Source organism: Pseudoliparis swirei, chromosome 16, assembly GCF_029220125.1.
Source record: "Pseudoliparis swirei isolate HS2019 ecotype Mariana Trench chromosome 16, NWPU_hadal_v1, whole genome shotgun sequence".
NCBI classification, from domain to species: domain Eukaryota; kingdom Metazoa; phylum Chordata; class Actinopteri; order Perciformes; family Liparidae; genus Pseudoliparis; species Pseudoliparis swirei.
In genome coordinates this window covers 13,869,635-13,891,618 of record NC_079403.1, presented here as the reverse complement: position 1 = coordinate 13,891,618, position 21,984 = coordinate 13,869,635, and the positions used below count along the sequence as shown (strand labels likewise).

At 43.0% G+C, this 21,984-nt stretch overlaps 1 protein-coding gene across 1 annotated transcript in view; it reads left to right on the top strand.

Moving 5' to 3' along the window:
- Positions 1-21,984, top strand: part of zfhx4 (zinc finger homeobox 4) — an 81,900-nt gene that overhangs the window by 55,429 nt on the left and 4,487 nt on the right. The window contains exons 7-11 of the mRNA XM_056433829.1: positions 8,006-8,104; positions 14,199-14,332; positions 15,527-15,727; positions 15,938-16,058; positions 16,241-21,625. Of these exons, the coding sequence (XP_056289804.1) occupies positions 8,006-8,104; positions 14,199-14,332; positions 15,527-15,727; positions 15,938-16,058; positions 16,241-21,625 (5,940 nt within the window). The remainder of the gene's footprint in view (positions 1-8,005; positions 8,105-14,198; positions 14,333-15,526; positions 15,728-15,937; positions 16,059-16,240; positions 21,626-21,984) is intronic.

The following is a 21,984-nucleotide window of genomic DNA, read 5'->3' as shown; positions in this document are numbered from 1 at the left end:
ATTAGAGGCAGCTCGGCCCGGCTAATGAATTCAGCCATTTTGGTGCCTCCGTGTCCAGTTCCTCTGCGTTGCTTTGCTCTACGGTCGTGTGCTGTACGACTGAGTCCTCCACCGGGCACATAATGACCCGGCATGGCGGTTATGGGCCCTTAGGGGGAGACGGGAAAGGGAGCGAGTGGTCTCAAAGCAGGTCATTATACAGCTAGAGGGCACACACACGCACACACACTGACACTTTCAATACATCCTCCTTTGCCTCCATCTCCCATATGTCTACTCTTCCATTCTTTCGCTCCAGACATCTCTTTCGATACATCTTTCTTAATTTTTCACTGTGATATTTTTTTTGCATCCGCGAGATATTTCTGAACAAAAATGTTACCAAAATAATTGAGAACCCAATTTTCTTGAAGATCATGTTAACCAAATATGTTGTGTTTGGGGATCTTCAGGACTTTCTTTATTGGGAAAACAAGTGAGTTATTCATCCAAGGACCTTATTGGTTACACTGGCTTCCAGATAATAGTTAAATCTAAAACCAGACTGATTTGTCTGTATCCTTGATCAAGACTCACTTAATTATTTGTCCTTTCTAACGGTTAAATATAGGCTGGTGTTGGTTGCAGGGTAATCGGACCCAGGGTCTGTGGTTAGCTCGAGCTCACCGGCCGGCTTTAATGTTCAGACCGACCCACATCAAAGAGAGTCCCACCAGGCTGCCAAAATCACACACCCTCCACAGCCTGACCAACTCCCTGTGCGTGTGTGCGTGTGTCTGTGCATGCGTGTGTGCACGTGTGTGTGTGCGCAGTGGAAGGTGACTGCAAAAGTTTTGCTCTGTGCGTCCTCTGGTAACGATTAAGTTGATGGTTAAGAGTCCCTGCCGCAGTCGCTCTCCTATGCTCTCTCTCTTTCGCACATGCACACACACACACACACGCACTAACACACACACACACACACACACTTGCACATGACAACTCACATGCAAACACATGCAGTTACTGTCTCACTCACTTGATCAATGGGGCACATCCACACTAACACACTTAAGCGTGCGCGCACACGCACGGCTACACACGCACTCACATACACATTGGTGTGGTGTGTGACTGTCAGGGTCAGTCAGAGGGCAGACGCTGTGCTGATGTATTGAGAGAGCTCGTCTGGGAATGTCCTCAGTGTGGAAACACATTCCCTGTATGCACGCACGCACTCACACACTCACTCACCACAGATCTAACCGACTAGAAGGGGAAAGGAGTGAGAAGAAAAAAAACACTGATGAGGCCCAGATGATCACCCCTCCTTTCCTCTTTCTTTTTCTCTTTATTCACCCACTCTTCACCGTCATTGCTCCCTCTCTTTCCTTCTCTGTTCATTGTCCCTCTTTTCTCTTGTGTCCTATCTAGCTACAGGTAGACTGCCCCCTAGAGGTTAGTTCAGATGGTGGTTTAGTAATGTCACGATGGAGCACTGACTTCATCTATGCCGACTTTCTTTGTTGTTCCATTTGATTTAAAATGCTTCCACGAAATATGCAATAAAAGCTTCAAAACATGATATCAAACAGTTTAACAAATGTAGGTTAAACCTCAGTACATAAGCTCACACTGATTATTCTGAGTGTGTCAGAGAGTGTGTGCATGATAATGATCACTAACTTGTTCTAGTCCAAGAAGATAAGATGAAAATAAATTGATTTAAAGCTCCACAGTGATGATATTATATGATAATACCAATGTACAATTACCATGTTATATAAAAGCCGGTTGTTTGTGATCAAAGCAATAGTATATATATTTTTACATCCATTCGGTGCAGCGAAGGACTGAAAGCAGACGATGACAAAAGAGATGAAATGGTGTTTGGTTTTTTTCTTTTTCTTTTTTAGATTTTTTTCTTCTCTCTTTTCAGACATTGTCCTGACCTTGCAGTATGTGGGATCTTTGAGAGCTTATTTCTCTCTCTCTGTCTTCCTGTTTTGACCCTTCTCCCTCCCCTTCTTTTCCCACTCTTCTGTGAAACATGCTGTTCGATTTGTGCCATTTGTTTTTTCTTTGGCATCGAACAAAAGTCAAGTATAGAGAAAAGACAAACCAATGATGAAAGACTTTCAAAACCCACGACACAGAAATATCTAAACACAAAAACACACATACACACTCACACTCATGATTCCTCTTTCCCTCTACGAAGGTGGAGTGAATTAAAATACAAAGATGGACGCTGCAGCACCAGCAGTGAAAATTGCAATTTCTGCAGCCCGGGCTGTCTTGGCTGGCAGGAGATATTTCATCCCCGTTGTCACCAACGTATTAATAAAACATCAGGAGCAGAGTGCAGTCCCAGTCTCTCTCCCTCATTCACACACAAGCACACACATACACCTTGAGATGTGAGATACACTGTGTATACACGTGCAAAATGCGCATGTGCAAATGCAAAAATACAACAGCGTTCATGGATAGGAACACACACACACACGCACGCACACACACACAACCACAGTTCTCCTCTTCAATCACATGCCAGCATCTGCCATAAAAATTTCATGCTGTATATAATGTCCACTTAATGTGTTGGCGCTTAAAGTAACGGCGCCAGCACTTAGTCTATGTGTCTGTCCGTGCGTGTGATTTTCGTTGTGTACCTGTGTGTGTGTGTGTGTGTGTGTGTGCACCCCGCTGTATGTGAAAGGGTTAATCATATCATGTTTCCGTGGGGGGTTTTGCAGACCCCTTGTGCTCGTCATACAATGGCCAAAGTGATTGTATGCAAATGCAGGCTGACCTCGATGCACCCGTTGCCTGATTTCTATGAATATGACTCTGTGCAAGTGTGTGTGTTGTAAAATATGGTTATTAAGGCAGTTCAGGATTGATGAGTGCAGCTCTTTTACGTGCTCTCACACAAACACACACTCTCACAGACACATCCGCCAGTTTCATTCTCTGGCAGAGTGAGGGGTTTGTGGTGAAAAAGACCCCCCCCCCTTCTCCTCCTCCCCCAGCTTAGAAGAGATGACATTTTTAACCAGGTGTGTGTGTGTGTGTGTGTGTGTGTGTGTGTGTGTGTGTGTGTGTGTGTGTGTGTGTGTGTGTGTGTGTGTGTGTGTGTGTGTGTGTGTGTGAATATGATTCCGTGTGTGTATGATTTGACGCCTGTGTGCAAGTGTTTCTGTTTAATTTTGCATTTGGAGATGGAGCAGGGTACTATATGTATGTTTTTATGTGTGTGTGTGTGTGTGTGTGTGTGTATGTGTGTGTGTGTGTGTGTGTGTGCCTGGTTATCTGGCCTCTCTCAGACTGCTCAAAATTCATTACAAAGTGACATCAGCCCAGCCGGAGACAAATGATGGCTGGATGAAAGGGAGCGCTGGGGCTTGGCTAGGATTAGTGGTTTTGAGCCTCGCCGCCTCGCCAGCGCAGCGGGGGTCCTGGAAGGCTGCCTGGCCTCAACCCGCCCCCAAAATCAATGCCCATGATCCACTCCCCACGGAGCGCGAGCGAGCTCATATTCAATCCACTTTTGGGCATTTGCATTGCATATTCAACGCCATTGGAACCCAGACCACTTGCGCATTTGGGCGCATTGTATGGTTCATCAATTTCAAGGTAAAGCGCTATTTTGGGCGGCTAATGTTGTGGTAATGTTATTTCAAACCTTAGCTAGCAGAGATAGATGATGCTAATGATGCTGTAGTAAATTCATTTCTACTGCTAGCAGCTTAAATCTGGTAAAAACATTAGTAAAAAGTAAGATAAATTATTACTTATTTAAGATTTGTATTTTGATTATTGTTAATGTGTTATCTTCAATTATCAATGATTGAGGGCCTGTGCTGAGACTTGTTTGAGACTGGGCTGCTCCAGGCTGCTTTGGAATAAGGCCTCTGAGGCAGCCACCAGTTTTTGGAGGCTCTGAGGGCATCATAGTAGTGTTGACTACTAATAATCAATATAACTACTTTAACTAGACTTTAACTACTATATCAATAAAGAAAAAGAAAGCAAGCTATTACACCTACACCTCAATAAGTGTTTTGTTGTTTCATTGTTATCACATTCAAATGCATCATTAATACTGTTAATACTGTGTTGTGTCATGATATGTCTTTTTCTTCCCATTTAAGCCATGGCCAAGGCTCCTCCGTCCTCCGTCGGTGCTCTGGCTGCCAGGAGCATCGAATTTTAAAGAAGTGCTGGCATCAGACCCCCCACTGGCCACAGGGGGGAACCCCAGAGTTTCAAGTAATGCCAATTATTCCACTATATATCTCTCTGACAGGTTTAATAGACATTATTTATCCTGAATTTATGTTTATTTTTTTTTTCCAGACAACAACAGCAGCACAGCCAACAGGTGAGGGTCAATCAAAAATTGACCTCCTCCTCACCTTCACCTTGGGGCCAGAATGGTAGTGGTGTGGTGGATATTTTAAAGTGTGTTGACACACACATTGTATGTCGCAAAGTGTATTGAATTTGAACTGTAAATAAACTTGGCTATTTCTGATAATCATGGTGGTAATTTGGATTAAGGCAGGTGTGTAGGCATGGTGTGGGTAACAAATTTTAGTAATTATAACAATTAAGGTTTATTTCAGTAGTAACAATTATTGTAACAGGAAATTTACATTAATTATTTTTTGTTTTAGAATGTAGAGCCAACATGATTATACAGAAGACATTGATTATTGAAAAAAAAATCTCAAACAAAAAACAGACACAACACAGTAAAACAATAAAAAAATAGTAAATTGAAAATTTATTACTATAACAGCAATATATTATTGCAACAAGTAATACAAATTTAAACACACAAAAAAGCTTTAGCAGAATATTTTATGTTGGCAGTAGGGTATATCGCTTAAATGACTATAAGTATGAAATACAGTGTTGAGATGGTCGGACGATATATGGCCTGTGGGAAGGGGTGTTTGTTGGGTGCCGAATCTTAAATGCCCGTTTAATGATGGACAGTTTATCAGGAATTTCTGTCTGAACACTTTGTCAACTGTTAATCGAGTCACATGTCAAAATAATTTGAGTTCATCTTCAAGTTATATTCAATGTTTCAAATAATTTTATTTTCAATTCATACAGTATTTCTTTTACATAACAATATTCAGAGTAACACATCTTCACATACACTAACATCCAGTACCCTGACTGCCACCCCACATAACTGTTCCTGTAAAAGGGCCCACATGGTGAATTTTGAAAAGGTCACATGAGCAAATAGAACTTTATGGGTAGAGTGAAAAAATTAATTTGGGTGAAAAGGTGATTTTTTTATTAACATATAAATTTTCTATAAATTGATAACATATCTTTTATTATTTTCTTATTCAATTCCTTGCTTTATCTCACTTTTATTCAACCAGGTTAATTATTCTTTTCCCCCCTTAAAGTTGTTCCAGTTTAATTATATTCCATGAAATCTAACTGATGTTATTGACTTGATCTTTACATTTTGAACAAGCAGAATCATATTCCACCCAAAAAATCAAACCATGAAAGCTTCTTTGGGCATGAAACACATTTGAAGTCAACAATAATGAACACTTCCACAAACAAAAAAGTCAGCACTGTCACTAAACCACACAAACTATAAATTAAAAACTGTTAACAACCAACTATGCCTACTTGTGCACTTCACCTTTTGCTCAGATGATGCCCCGCTGTCCTCAAAAAACCTTTGACATTCTGAATGCCGGATGGATGGGGCAGGAAGGGTGGATGGAGCAGCAGGCAGGGATGGGGCAGGAAGGGTGGATGATGCAGCAGCAGGGGATGGAGGCAGGGGGGGGCGGGGTGGGGGGGGGGATGGGGATGGGGGGGGGGCGGATTAGATGGGGTTGGTGGATGGAGTGCAAATCAAGTAGATTGGGGCTGATGCTATAGCAAGAGATAGGAACCAATGCTATATGAGGAGATGAAGAAGGCAGATATGAGTAAGTCCAGATGGCAGCAAAAAGAATAACTTACTACCAAGATAGGTATCTACCACTTCCGCTCCGAATAAAGATATCCTAACACCCTACTTGAATTACTGCTAATAAGGATGTATAATTAATTTAAAGTTTTTGTGAAATGTAGTTTTTTTGTCATGAAAGTAAAAATTTTTTTAGGTGAAAAAGACCCTTTAGTTGAACCTTCTTCTTCCTGGGCGCCATTTAAGAGGGTGTGATGTATTTGCATTGATTAGTATTATCACATAATGTTAGGTTAATGTAAGCATATAAATAAATATGACCATAATGTCAATGATTTTATGAGGAGGCAGAAGGACAATTTAACTAAGGATGATCAACCAGATTAATCGTGTCAAGTCAGTCAGTCTCGCCAGGTGCCTCAAAGTGCCTGGAAGCTATCCAAAGCTAATTGGCTGCCTGAGAGTTAACCAGTTGCCAGCCCAGCTCTGGACGCTCATCTCTTAATGCTAAGATGCCTGCGCCTGCGGATGCCTGTGAGTTAACCTGTATACCAACGAACAGGCAGCTCAGCCTGGCAGTCAACTCAGTCAACCCTCAAAATGCCTCAGGTGATCTCAAAACTGGTGGCTCCATCTGAAGTATCCTTAGTCAACCAGTCTCAAGTCAGCCAGTCTCACAGTCATCATTTCCAAAGCAAATAACTAATAACTATTAATCAACAAATACAGTGATTAATCTGCAATTTTTTTTATTAATGTTATTTTATCTTACTTAATACCTATTTTTTTTAGGCATTTAGGTAGAAAATGACATTACACAGCTAAGATAGCATCATCTATCATTCTATTAGCAGGTTGAAATAACATTACCAACAACATTACCATTACAAAAGCTTTGAAATTGTTGAAAATTGTTAACCGAGGGTTAAATGCGCCCAAATGCGCCTCCATGCGCTGTTGGTTTGAATATGCAATGCGCTCATACTGTCGCGCGCAAAAAAATTGGATTGAATGCTCCGCGCCAAGGGGGGTGGCGGTAGCATTGATTGCGGGAGGGGGGGGGGGCCGGACGCTTTTTCCAGGCCAGCTGGGCCTGAAGGCGCGGTGAGGGCTCAAAACACCATCGAGCGGATTAGTGTTAGCTTGCGCTGGCGACACATATACACACATACACACATATTCACACACACACACCACACACACACACACACACACACACACACACTTTAATCCACTGGAAGAACACTGCAGATAAACAGAATTATCAAACAAGGGGCTGAACTCTCAGAGATGGGCAGGCTAATCTCCTAATAGTACAGAGCTGCACGTGTGTGTGTGTGTGTGTGTGTGTGTGTGTATGTCAGTTGATTTGTGGGACTGTGCCTGTGTGTGCATGCACACGTAGTTTTTTACAGTGGTAACAGAAATACAAAATATACCCAATCACATGCTATTTAAATTTGTACTTGGACTTCATGGAGTGGAGTGGGTGTGGGCGATAAGATACGGGTAATATTAGTCTCTACTTATGCAATGTTTTTTAAGTAAGTAGAAAAGATAACTCTTTCACACAAAGAAATGTGTCGAACCTACAATAATAATAAAATAAATGGAAAAACAAAGAAAATATTTATATTAAAGCAATCATATGGAGAAGTAAATATTATAATGTGTTAAAGTCTTAAAGTACATTTCAATACATTGATAGGAAAACAAATTTACTGTTGGACATATTTTGTTGGCACACAACATGCCTGCTTTAGGGTCGTATGTATTATGTTTCACCCACGAGAAGTGGCATGATGGGGCTATTTTCAACAGAACATGTGTCCAAGTCACTAGAGGCATTACTTGCTGGCGAGATATATAACACCGACCTCTGTTTGGAAAAAAAGGGGGGGGTGGGGATTAACTGAACATGTACAAGCCGGAATTTTTTTTTTTAAATGACTCTTAAATGATATGGTGATATATGATATCTCAGTGCTGGAGCTCTAGCGAGCAAACATTCTTTGTTTAGAGAGCATCATGGGTAACGTAGTTGTTTTCTCTGTGCATTTTCAGAAGAGAATGCTGAGGACGGTGAGAGACCTCCTCGCTCTTCCTCTAGGCCTGGACACAACCTCACTGACCGAGACTTGACTGACAGCAGGAGAACTGACCGTAAGTCCACACCCATGCTGTACACACACACACAGACACACACACACACAAACACGCTCGTGCGTGCGCATGTATATAAAAACACATATGAACCGTAAGCTTCCCTTCTTCTCTAAGTTATCATTCATCTCTCTCCAGCCTTCAGATAAGGTTCTAACATGTGTGTGTACCATGTGAATGCTGCTGACTAGCCTCCATGTGACCTGCTTTAATCGTTTCCATCTGACAGAGAGAGAAAAAGAGAAAGAGAGACAGAGAGGGAGGGAGTGGGAAAGAAGGAGAGAGAAAAAACGGAGAGAAAGAGAGAGGGATAAATTGAGTGTTGGGGATATTACCAGGCAATGTCCAGGCCCCAGATTATTTTTTAATCAAATCAGTTTGCGTGCTTGTAATTTATAAGCGCTTTGCATTAATCTTTTCTCGTTCTTGTGCCCTCTCAGATGACATATTAATTTTTCATAAGCACAGGATTAGATGCGGGGGGGGGGGCTGTGTATATGTTTTTCTAAAATTGCACCGCATCCTTGCAACCCTCAAATTAGTTTTTTTTTCCTGCACCTTCTCATCATTTATCTTTTTTTCTATTTTTCCTTGTCTCAATCCATCCCTTAATTGTTGTCCAATCTGTGAGCCTATCACCAGGCATAATTTACGATAGAAAGAGCGCACAAGCTAGAAGGAACTGTTCATCCGTTTGTAAGAATGGCAACGTTGTAAGCAAGGAGGGGCAACAATCTGTACAAGACGGCTTGGTGTTCTTGTTATTTTGGGCGCGGTAGGGAGCACATAATGCCTCCGCTGCGAGGCTGCGGTCGGGATAGCCCCAGCTTTGTTAGATTTGATTTACCCAAATAAGAATTCATATGGTCTTTTTATGTATGAGATGGAAATCCATGGCTGTGGATGAATATTAGATGCGGTCTCACTCTCCCTTTTTTCTGTCATTGTGTGGGGTTCTCTCCTTCTTTCTCCCTCTTACCCCACTCACTCCCTCACACAGCTCACACACACCTTCCAACTTCCACCCTATCCATCTCAAACTCCCCACCTTCTCTTCCTAGCATGCCATACCTAGCTCCTTAATGTGAAGCTCAATGAGGCAGAAGGAGAGCTGAGTGAGGCTGGGGCCTATTAGTTTAGCTAGTCATCTATCTTTCAGCTCTATCTCTCTGACAGGCCTGTCTGACGGACTGGCGGGGAACCACCATCCATGCATTTACAGCCACATATTACCGGCAGCGTCATTTAACACCACCGCACACATGCAAAAAAGTGCCCAGGTCCCTCCTACTTTAATCCGTGCTTACGTATGTGTGTGTCCCCAAGTGTAGTTTATCAGATGTCAGGAATCTATTTAATAAAGCAGAACTGTATGCCCTTTTTTTTTAATGTGTGAATAATTTGCCTTGGGATCAGCTGCTCGGAAGCCAGATGTTATATTGCTAGTGTGTTTGCTGCGTTTTATTTTGCATTTGGATTAAAGGAGGTTTAAGAAAGTAGAATGCCAGAAAATGCAAAAGGGAGCCTGGTGTGTCAGTGGGTTGTTATGCTAGGGTTATCACCAGAGACGGAGCCTTGTTTTTCTATTTTTCCAGATTAAAGTAGTACGATTTAGCATCTCCATCCTCAGCCCCAAATCTCTGGCGAGCTTGAAATGTTCAGATCTGTGCACGTGTGTATGTGTTCATATGGAGATCTCCAGGGAAGGAATTACAGTGTGACCAAGTGAGCAGTGTGTTTGCGCACTTCATCTCCGAGACCGAGATCCTTTAAACAAAGAGGGGCAGATACAGAGAGGGGAAGAGGGAGACAGCGATATAGGAGGGGGAGGTGGGAGGGGGGCAAGGAAAGACAGAAAGTGCTTTTCCCCCCCCCCCCTTGCTTCATTTACATTGTTTTTTTAATAATCCCATGTCATTTTAGATTAATTATAATCCATGTTACATTTTCCATGCAAATGCCCCGATGTGGATTACTTCCAGATAGCTTTGTGCTGTGCGTGTAGATTGTGCATGTCGCCACCATGGCTCAGGGGCCCACTTCTTATAAATAACCAACTAAACAAAGGCCCCTGCATGGAAATGAGCCTGTCAAGCAGCCTAAGGAAATTACAGATCTCTACCTGCCTCAAATTAGCAAAGAAATTACTCATTGTTTCTATAGTCAAATATTATGTATTAATTCCGTGTACAATTTGCACTTGTGCCGATAAAGGGGGGTTTGGATAAAATGAAATTACATGCAAACAAGATCAGATGTATAATATTCTATATCAGCTTGTTCAAATTCAGAATATTTTCACTCTTTTTTTCTTATTTGCATGCATCTTGCAAATTTGCCCAGCTGTGCTCGTTTTCTGTCCCTATAAAATGAGATTAAAATATATTAAAGATATTAGCATTTTTAATTACGAGCCTGCAGCAATTCTTTTGTGCATGTTTGGTTTGTGTGTTTTCTGTGTAATGACAGCTTGTTGAACGTCTCAGAATATTTGTCAAATGTGACGAGGCCATGCTCATATTTATCTGTCATTAGAACACAAGCTGGAGATGGAAAAGGAGGACTAGTCATTGAAAAAATCACAAACTACAAGACAGCTGCTGTTTAACAGCCTTTCTCTTCCCCTCTCTCTCTCTCTCCCTCTCAATCTGACGATGTCTCTCCCTCTCTACATCTCACTCTTTCCCATTCTCTCTCTCTACCTCCCTCCGGCTAGATCTGGGCCTGCTGAGTGCTTCAGTGGGAGTCTGGGGTTCAGAGTGTGTTGCTGTAATGTTATCAGGTGACCGGGGGTCAGCCTAATGCGTAACCTCAGAGCAGTAGGCCAGTAAATCATGCTGGCCGGCCCTCCCTGGCCTGTTCTGGCCAACTCTCCCTCCTAGATTTACTACTCCGTAACCTTAGCCAGTCTGCCAGGGCTCAGGACAGCTAAATTGAATACTAAATTCAAGCTGCCGCCACCCAGCCTGCTCCTTCTTAATTGACAGCCCCCACCCCCACACATCCACCCCCACATACACACACACACACACTCGTTGTGCTGTTTGTGGGCCTTTTTTATTTTCTAGAAACAAAATGTCAAGAGTGGAATCTAATTGTTTTGCGGATTGAACAAGAAAAGTAGAGAGAGAAAAAATTCCAATAGGTATTGTCTGATTGTTTTGAAAGCCCGCCCGAAAATGTAGTTTATTTCATATAAAGTCATAGTTGGAGAGATATAAGGCATCAGTGATATGCTTGTTTGTGTGAAAATCGAATTTGATTGGTTCACTTTGCGCAAAATGTCTCACCCCTTCCGACACAAAGGGGTAGATTCTAAAATAGATCCAGGTAAAAAAAGCATTTGCGACGATGGTATTGCCGGTCGTCTTTTTGAGGAACAATTTGGAACAAAAATATCATGAGGAATTTAGAGCTATGGGCGTCTCTGTCCCTCGCTATCATTTTTCTTTTCTTTCCTCTGTTTCTCTCCATCTATCTGGCTCTCCCTCCATTGCTCAGTACTTCTCTCCATTGCATCGCACTCCTGCGTGTCTATAAGTGTGTGTATATGCAGCTCCCTAAACACCATTGACAGTTGCAAATAAAGATGGGTGGTGAGTGTGCTGCTCTCTCCCCCTGCAATGCAAAAGGGGTTGAATGTCATAAATCACATTTTGATTTATCTAATCAAGCAAGGTCCTGCTGCATGTAGACATTTGTCATTGGTGGAGGTGGAGGGGATGTCAGGCTTATTCTGCCCCTCCGCTTCACTGGGCTGCAGCTGGTGGAGCCCACCTAAAGATGAAGGGATGGAGGAAATGTGGGAAGTGAGGGGAAAGAACAGGGAGGAGGAAAAAGGACACAGTCATTAAGTGTGGGGTGCGGACTCAGAGACAAAGGAAAAGGAGAGCAGTCTCCTTCTCCCGTCTTGCTCTCTCCCATTATTACTCTGTAAATGTTTTAGCACTACTGAGGGAAGGAATATGAAGCGGCAAAAACTATAGGCAGAGGGATATTTTCATTTTCTTATCAATTTATAGATAGTGTCTGGATTGTGCTAGCTGTTACTTGGTATTTTATTATCTGTGTTACAGGTGATTATATCCTTGGAGGACACTCTAAGGATATAATCACCTGTAACACAGATAATTTACCAATAACTTACCAATTTTAATGCAAAAACGGTATTATTCACATTAGCAGAGCTTGCCATTTAAAGCTCATTTAAAGTGGCCATTGAGAGACCTGCTCTCTTATAACATTCAAGGTTAACCAGGTTTTTTTTCTCCATGTGTTACAAGTGTTGATGAAAGCACAAGGTTGAAGACACATCTAAAGTAAAAGGACACACACACAAACACGTTCTCTCTCTCTCGACACAAACATACATTTACATTCAATATGACAGTAATCAATGGTGATCTGTGGGCTCTTTCCCCCACCGCATTGTCTGACTATCGCCTCATCTCCTTTTGCAGAGATGTAATTTAGTTGCAAATTGACTGGAAGAAGGAGGCCAAAATTGAAAGTTGAAATTTAAAAAGGCTCATAATAAATATGAGCGGTGGGGCGGAAGCTTTTGAGCGTTCAGGTGATATGAGGGGCCCTTCAGGGTTGGACCAATCTGACCATTGGCGTTTCAGAGGCCTGCCAGGAAACACATTATACACACACATACATGCACGTAGATGTGAACACAAGCCCTGCAGGGACCATCACAAGCAGTGGAAGACAAGATTACCTCGCTATTCTGAGCTGCAGAGCAATTCTCGGATGTTCTTGGAAATTCACATTGTGCCCTTGTGTTTTTTTTCTCTTTTTCACCCTTTCTGGCTCCCTCCCTCTCTTGTCACTTTCCTTGACAGGCCAATATTTCAGGCTTCAGATATAGGGGATTACAAATAAAATAAGTGGAACGCCTACTTAATGCAACAGAATTAAAATGCATGAACGGACTGGAGGAATTGGTATGCGCCCAATACCAACACGAGCCACAGAATAATATGAAATACAAAATGTTTTTCTTTTTCAACCCCCTCTTCATGTATCAGTGCTTTGATTTCCCTTTTTTTCCATTTGTGCATCTAGCGTGAAGCGTTGATTCGCAAGAGTGAGGCTCACATATTGCCTTGAGTGACCAGACGAGGGGGGGGGGGGGGGGGCTTAGAGAGGGAGGGAGAGGAGGAAGAGGGGGGGTGCTTGCTGTTGCTGTGTCTTTGTGTTGTGCCGAGTGGGTAAATTGCACTGGCAGAGTAGAGCAGGGCCTGCATGGCTTGTATCTCAGGATGAGGCTAATGAAAGATTTATCAGTGGCTGCAGCATTTACTAAATACAACCAGAGGCTGATCTCTCCACATTGAGCCCTGCTGTTAACGTCACACACGCTTACACGCACATATACAAATAGACACACACAAGTCGCGCTGCTACTGTACCACCAGCCGTGACCAAACCCCCAAAATGTTGCATCTTGTACAGACATAGAAGTTGTCGAAGGCAGCTGGGGAAATGTATATGAACTAATGAAGTGTATAATATTACCATAACATTTAATGTATGTCGTGCTGTGATAATGAGCCTGCCCGGGTTCTCTCCATTTCACGTATCCTCAGGGCAGAAACATTTAACTGTATATGGATGTGAATAATACAGTCCATGATTGTATCAATGCTTATGTTGTCTTTGTGTCAGATATTTTTTAGAATCATCACCTATGTCTAAATGAATATAAATTTGCTAGATGTGTTTATCTTATTCACCATTATGGATTATTTATAGTCATTTGATCACTTTGCGATCTAAGCCAGCCACACAATGTAATTTCAATTAATTCAATCAATTGTGTCGTTTTTATATTATTTTAGTATATTGTGATTGATGGGAAACTCTACAAATATGAGACATAGGTGTTACTCTTTTTTTCAATGTTAATAATGTCATTCTCCTGCAGAACTCCTTCTTAAAAGCTCCATTTGCAAAAACATCTACTGTTTAGCCAACAATCATTATGTAATTGTGTAGCTTTGATGTATTTTCTGATTGGTATTGTCATTTTTAGAACTTTGGATTCTGATTCTGTCTCCCATTTCTCTCTCTCTATTCCCTGCACCAGGGTTGCATTCCACATCCAAAGAGGTTACCGGACCGAATTCTATGGCTAAGCATTCCCTCTTGCCAGATCGACAAATTGAAAGTCCGCCCAAAAGGCCAAAGTCTGCTGAGGGGAAGGCCTCTGCCAGTGAGCAGGTAAGGGTTTGTAGAATATACAAAGGAAACTGCCAGTTGTACTACGATAGCCACAGCACCCAGGCTTGCCCCATCAGCTTTCATCAAAATATTACTGCTATAGTTCCTAGCATTTTAAGGAGGGCCGACAATGGACCTTTAACTGTTTTCACTTTTCCAAAGAAAATACATCTGAAGGTTATTGAGCGGTGTGTGCCTCTATTTAGATTGGATATCTGACAATTCATACTCCAATTAAATTGTTACATTTGAGGTACAGAAAGCTGATAGTTAATGAGGCTGGTTCTCCTTCACAAGCCCTAATGAAATCTAACCTTTGCTGTCACTGTGGGATGAGCTAATGGGAAGATAGTCGTGAACTGGAAAAAGCAGAAATGCTAAGCTAAGCATTTAGCAATGTTGGCGCCAGCTTTCTATCATAGGGTTAAACACAGCCCACCATTCCCTCCCTGACAGAGCTTTTTAGCATCAAGCACAGTAGGCAAGTCTTTGTGTTCTTAAGTGGACTACCTGCACTAGCCTTACGCCTCCCCCCAACCCTTTTTGCATCTCTTTAAATTATATGTGTTTTTAAATTAGATTATGAAGTATTAGCTTGTCTGGTTCTGGGCCCTGCAAGAAGGGAGGACTTAGTCATTTCAGAAATGGATTATATTAAGACAGGTGGTGGGGAGGCTGCTATGCTCAGAGTACTCCCTGTAATGAGGGCAAGGCGTAGCTTGGGAGAGTACACACCTTTGTCATCTGTAATACTGATTAGAAATTCTGGCCAATCATGGTTTGGGACAATAAAATTGCATGACTTGAGAGACTTAAGTGAATTAAATGAAACATGGTTTATCTACAATTTATGTGTTAGGGTGGGCATGAGGGTTGGTTGGAAGAGCTAAATGTGTTGGAATGAGGTTAGTGGGCAGTGAAGAACAGGAAAACCTTGTAAGAATGAAACAGTGCAGGAGACGTGCTTCCTGTGTGTCTCGATCCTTGTTTGTTTTTAGTTATGTCTGGTGTATTTCGTGAGGCACACAGTGGACAGCCAGCTATGCTAATGACTAGTGTGTACACATTTTATCCAATCAGGAGTACGTCTTGTGCAAAAAGTAAATCCTGCATTCGGATTAATTTGACATTGTACAGAGTGTTCTTTTTCTCCACTCCCAATCAGTTAGTTATTATACCATCTTGTTTTTTTAGGTTCAGCAGTGTCCATATTGCAACTACAGCAGTAAAGATGCGAACCGTATGCAGCTCCATGTGATGTCCCAGCATTCCATGCAGCCAGTGATTCGCTGCCCACTGTGCCAGGATGTCCTGAGCAACAAGATTCACCTGCAGCTGCATCTCACCCACCTTCACAGTGTGGCTCCTGACTGCGTGGAAAAGCTGATAATGACTGTATGTATAAGTAATGATAACAAATAGTTTTGTCTGTGTTTGACTGTGTGTGTGTCAGCAAATATGTGTTTATGCATGATGTTTAAAAAAAAAAATAGTATTCTCTCAAGTCAAATCCTCATTATTTGCAAATAGTGGAGAATAATCAACCATCCTATATCATGATTGCCAAATGTATATTTAATGAAGCCATTTCTCTGGTCTTGATAGGTTGTTGGACCTGACACGTCAACACCAAACAATATAATACATCCCCAAACTGGACAAGACAAAGTTCTATCTTTAATGGATTCCTCTATCACTCCTACTGACAGGTCAGGAAAATCTCAAGGTGAGCAGAATTTGATTCTTACATATTCTGTAATTAATTTTGTTTCAGTGATAATAAAATGTAACTTACATATACAAATGTATCATGTATAATTATCATGTATAGTTGTTTGTCACACCAAAAAGTATGATAACTAGATGATGCATTGTATTGTACTTCAAACTGTATTTTTTTATTTTTAGGAAACATCTCAAAGGATGAGCTAACCAGTCAAGACAAGAATGAATTTGACCTGCAGGGGGAGGAGCACAAGCCCCCAAAGGAGGCTGCAGAGGCCCCAGGCTGGAAGAGAGCCAGTGGATTAGGACATGATAGCAAGTCTCCTGATACCCTACAGGACCATCTCAGTGAGCTCCAAAGGCTCCAGCAGCAACAACAACAGCTCTCAGTATCTGATCGTCATGTCTACAAATATCGTTGCAACCATTGCAGCCTGGCCTTCAAGACAATGCAGAAGCTTCAGATACATTCCCAGTACCATGCCATCAGAGCAGCCACTATGTGCAGCCTTTGCCAGCGCAGCTTCAGGACATTCCTGGCCCTCAGGAAGCATTTGGAAAATGGACACCCTGAACTTAGTGAAGCTGAGGTGCAGCAACTTATAGGAAATCTGCCACTGAATGGAGATATCACTGAGAGTGAGGCCAGGGCCCTAGAGGAAGCTCAGGCATTTGAACATGACTTGGACAAAGATGAGGAAATGGACCAGGATGAGAAGCCCAGTCCTACCGGAAGTGACAGTAACTCTCTGCTAGATGACATGGCAGCGGAACCAAAGCGGACCCTACCATTCAGAAAAGGGCCCAACTTTACAATGGAGAAATTTTTGGATCCTTCTCGGCCTTACAAGTGCACAGTATGTAAAGAGTCCTTCACTCAGAAGAATATCCTACTAGTCCACTATAATTCAGTCTCCCACCTGCATAAGTTGAAGAAGGTTCTCCAAGAGGCATCAAGCCCAGTTCCACAAGAGACAAGCAACAGCATTGATAACAAACCATTCAAATGCAACACTTGCAATGTTGCCTATAGCCAAAGCTCAACACTCGAAATTCATATGAGGTCAGTGCTACACCAGACCAAAGCCAGAACAGCCAAAACTGAAATGAGCAGCAGCAGTATCACTAGTACCAGTGGTCCAGTGCCTGCAAAAATCCCAGCCCCAAGCACACAAGGGAACAGCAGCAACTCAGACACTGCTAGAAGTGGAACACCCTCTGCTAACAAAGAAAACATTGTGGAACCCAAAGAAGCTAACAGCAGCAACAACACAAAACCAACAACAACTACTGACCAGGCTTCAGCACAAGCAAGCAGCCATCAGTCAGTGCAGTCCTCAGCCCAACTGCAACTGCAGCTTCAACATGAACTTCAGCAACAGGCTGCCTTCTTCCAGCCTCAGTTTCTTAATCCAGCTTTCTTCCCCCATTTCGGAATGACACCAGAAGCACTGCTGCAATTTCAACAACCACAGTTCCTTTTCCCCTTCTACATACCGGGAGCTGAATTCAATCTTAGTCCAGAACTTGCGCTGCACTCAGCAGCAGCTTTTGGAATGCCCGGTCTTACTGGATCATTCCTCGAGGACTTGAAGCAGCAGATGCAACAGCAACACCAGTTGCAGCAGGCTCAGGCCCAGCAACAGGCTCAGCAGCAACAACAGCAGCAGCAGCAAGCCTCTCAGACACAGTTTCAAATGCAGCAACAGAAACACCAGCAATTGCAGAACCATAAATCCAAAATGGAGTCCATTAATGTGTCTGAAATTCAGATGACAAGAGAGGCAGAGGACCAACTAGAAAGACAAGAAAACAGAGCAAAGATGGAAAATGCAGGTGAGACATTCAGTGATGGAGGAAAAGACAACAAAGACCCAAGAAAATCAAAGTTCTCAGAGCCATTAATTCCTCCACCACGTATTGTGTCAGGAGCAAGGGGCAATGCAGCCAAAGCACTACTCGAGAACTTTGGATTTGAACTTGTCATTCAATACAACGAAAACAGACAAAAAAACCAAAAGAAAAACAAGGACGGAGTTGTACAAGTGGAAATGAACACTGATAAGCTTGAGTGTGGGATGTGTGGTAAACTCTTCTCCAATATGCTTATTCTCAAAAGCCACCAGGAACATGTGCATTGTCAATTTTTTCCATATGTGGAGCTGGAAAAGTTTGCCCAACAGTACAGAGAGGCCTATGACAAACTCTATCCAATGAACCCTTCTTCACCTGAGACTCCACCACCACCACCACCGCCACCACCACCTCCTCCTCCACCTCCTATTCCATCTCCAGTGATAGCTACTCAGCCTCCTTCTACATCAATGAGCAAGCCCCAAACTTCAGTACCCTCACCAGTTGCTGTCTCCAATATGGCCCCGCACCAACCGTCTCACCAGACACCACCACCCCAGACACCACCACCCCAGACACCACCTACTGCCCCTGCTGCACCTACCCAAGTGCAACTCCCTATTCCCTTGGATTTGCCCATGTTTCCACCTCTAATGATGCAGTCTCTTCAGCACCCAGGCCTGCCCCATCAACTTACCCTCCAGATGCCTAGTATGGACTCTCTTTCCACAGACCTTACACAGCTCTGCCAGCAACAATTGTGTCTTGATCCAAACTTCCTCCGTCAATCCCAGTTCAAGCGACCACGCACCCGTATCACAGATGACCAGCTTAAGATCCTGCGTGCCAACTTTGATATCAATAATTCCCCGAATGAAGAGCAAATTCAGGAGATGTCAGAGAAGTCTTGCTTGCCCCAAAAAGTAATAAAGCACTGGTTCCGTAACACTCTCTTCAAAGAAAGACAACGGAGTAAAGACTCTCCCTACAATTTTAGTATTCCTCCAATTACTACATTGGAAGATATTCAAATTGAACCCCAGCTCAATGCACTTGAATACTACAGAACTGACTCCACCTTCAACAAGAGGTCTTCCAGGACCAGATTCACTGATTATCAGTTGAGAGTACTTCAAGATTTCTTCGACACTAATGCCTATCCAAAGGATGATGAGATTGAGCAACTTTCCACTGTGCTCAATCTACCTTCCCGGGTCATTGTGGTGTGGTTCCAGAATTCTCGGCAGAAAGCTCGCAAGACCTATGAAAACCAGGCTGATTCTAACGATAATGAGAAAAAAGAGCTGACCAATGAACGCTACATCAGAACAAGCAACATGCAGTACCAGTGTAAAAAGTGCAACATTGTGTTCCCGCGAATTTTTGACCTTATCACTCACCAGAAAAAACTGTGTTATAAGGATGAAGATGAGGAATGTAGTGAGGAAACCTATGAGGAATACATAGATTGTGGTGAGCAAGGTCCAGTTAGGATTACTCAAGTACCTTTTGAGCAACCCAAACAGTCCCATAGAACTGCCACCAGTTCTGGCTCAAGCTCCCCTGTGATGGCCTCTCCTCGTGCCAGCATGGGGAAAACTTCCCCCAAACCCGATGTTTCTCCTGAAACTGAACCTAAACCAACTGAAGCTGCATCATCACCTGTGATAAAGTCACTACCAGAACCAAGACCATCCAAGGCTAGCACACCTCAGCCACCTCCTCAGAAAGCTCCTCAGCAACAAATGTCAAGACCCCATTCCCAGCCACAGGCTGCTGCAGTGCCCTCAAGTCCACTCTCCCTGGCCCTTTCCTCACTCACAAACAGTCTCCCTCACCAGATGCTTCAGTACCAGTGTGACCAGTGTAAGATTGCATTCCCCTCTGTCGAGCTATGGCAGGAGCATCAGCACATGCATTTCTTGGCTGCCCAAAACCAATTCCTCCACTCTCAGTTTCTCGAAAGACCCATTGATATGCCCTATATGATATTTGACCCAAATAACCCTCTCATGGCTAGCCAGCTGTTATCTGGAGGCCTCTCCCAAATCCCCTCTCAGGGTAGCTCTGGTTTGACCTCTGCTGCAGGCTCTGGGGCAATGAAGAGAAAACTGGATGACAAGGATGAAAGTGCTAATGATAAAGATGGCGGAAACAGTAGTGAAGAGCAGCACAGAGATAAACGTTTGAGAACCACCATCACACCAGAACAACTGGAGAATCTCTATGACAAATACCTACTTGACTCTAACCCAACAAGGAAGATGTTGGACCACATTGCACGAGAGGTTGGCTTGAAGAAGAGAGTTGTGCAAGTTTGGTTCCAAAACACCCGTGCAAGAGAGAGAAAGGGGCAGTTTAGGGCTCTAGGGCCCTCCCAGTCCCACAAGAAATGTCCCTTTTGCAGAGCACTGTTCAAGGCTAAATCTGCTCTAGATAGCCACATACGATCTAGACACTGGCATGATGCTAAGCAGGCAGGCTTTAGCTTGCCACCAAGCCCAATGATGAATCAAGACAATGAAAGAGGTGAAAGCCCAAATAAGTATAATTTCTTTGACTACCCACAGCTGCCTACCAAGACTGAGCCAAATGAGTATGAACTGCCTACTGCATCCTCAACTCCAGTCAAACCATCTGAGGTACAAGTAAAAAACTTCTTAAGCCCTTCATCCTTAAAAGCTGAAAATTGTGATGAAACTGAAGGGCCCAATGTTAATTCAGCCGAAGTCTCATCTTATGATTACAGTAGGATGGACTTTGATGAGACATCTTCTATTAATACAGCCATTAGCGATGCTACAACTGGAGATGAGGGTAATAACAATGAGGTTGAGAGCCTCACAGCCAATGGAGAGGACAAGCTGAGTGACAAGAGTGGCCTGGCAACAAATTCTGATGGTGGCAATGACAGGTTCCAATACAGCATGGTGAGCCCTGCCCTCAGCTTCTCTGGAAAGGACTATGACTCTTACTTTAGTTCTAGAGATGATGATATGGATGACTTCTATGACATGAGTGAATCATCAAGCTTAGCTGATCCCAGTTCCCCGAGTCCCTTTGGGGCTTTCAACAAGTCCGGGAAAGACAGCAATTCCGGGGATAGGCCAGGCCACAAACGATTCAGGACCCAGATGAGTAACCTGCAACTTAGAGTTCTCAAAGCCTGTTTTAGTGACTACCGCACTCCTACAATGCAAGAGTGTGAGATGCTAGGCAATGAGATTGGACTCCCCAAGCGTGTTGTCCAGGTGTGGTTCCAGAATGCCCGTGCTAAAGAAAAGAAGTTCAAGATTACCATTGGAAGGCCATTCATGACAAGTCACGGCTCACCAGATGGGCCAAGGCCTCAGTGTACTTTGTGTGGTGTAAAGTACAATGCCCGGATGTCCGTCCGAGACCACATCTTCTCCAAACAGCACATTGCCAAAGTGCAAGAAACCCTGGGAAAACAGGTAGATAGAGAAAAGGACTACCTAGCACCAACCACTGTCCGTCAACTGATGGCGCAGCAAGAGCTGGACCGAATGAAGAAAGTTGGTGAGGAACTCAGCCTGCCTGGTCAGCAGCAACAGACTGCAGTGGACAACAGTAATGCACTTCATGGCCTCAGTCTACCATCAGGCTATCCAGGGTTGTCTGGCCTTCCGCCAGTGTTACTTCCTGGGGTCAATGGGCCATCATCACTTCCTGTTTTCCCACCCAACACACCTGGTGAGTTAGGATGACAAAATTCTTTTTTAAAGTTAAAAACACTAGAAGCTTTATGAACTGAGCTTTATCATGCACTATGTCATTCTACAAATCTACTGTTTATTCTGTATCATAGTGGTGTTTGTCAAAAAGTCTTATTTTTAAAAACTATTTTCAAATGTAATGGTGGGAGGTAGAGCATGCATTAAGTCATCATCAGAGTTGAACTGCTAATTGATAATTCAGAGATTTTTACAACAAATGTATATATCATGTCTTTTGTTTGTGTTGTTGGTTTTCCCCCTTATTGTCGGTTTGGTATATTTATATTATAATATATATTGGCAGATTTAAATGATCATAAAGCGCATGTGACAGTT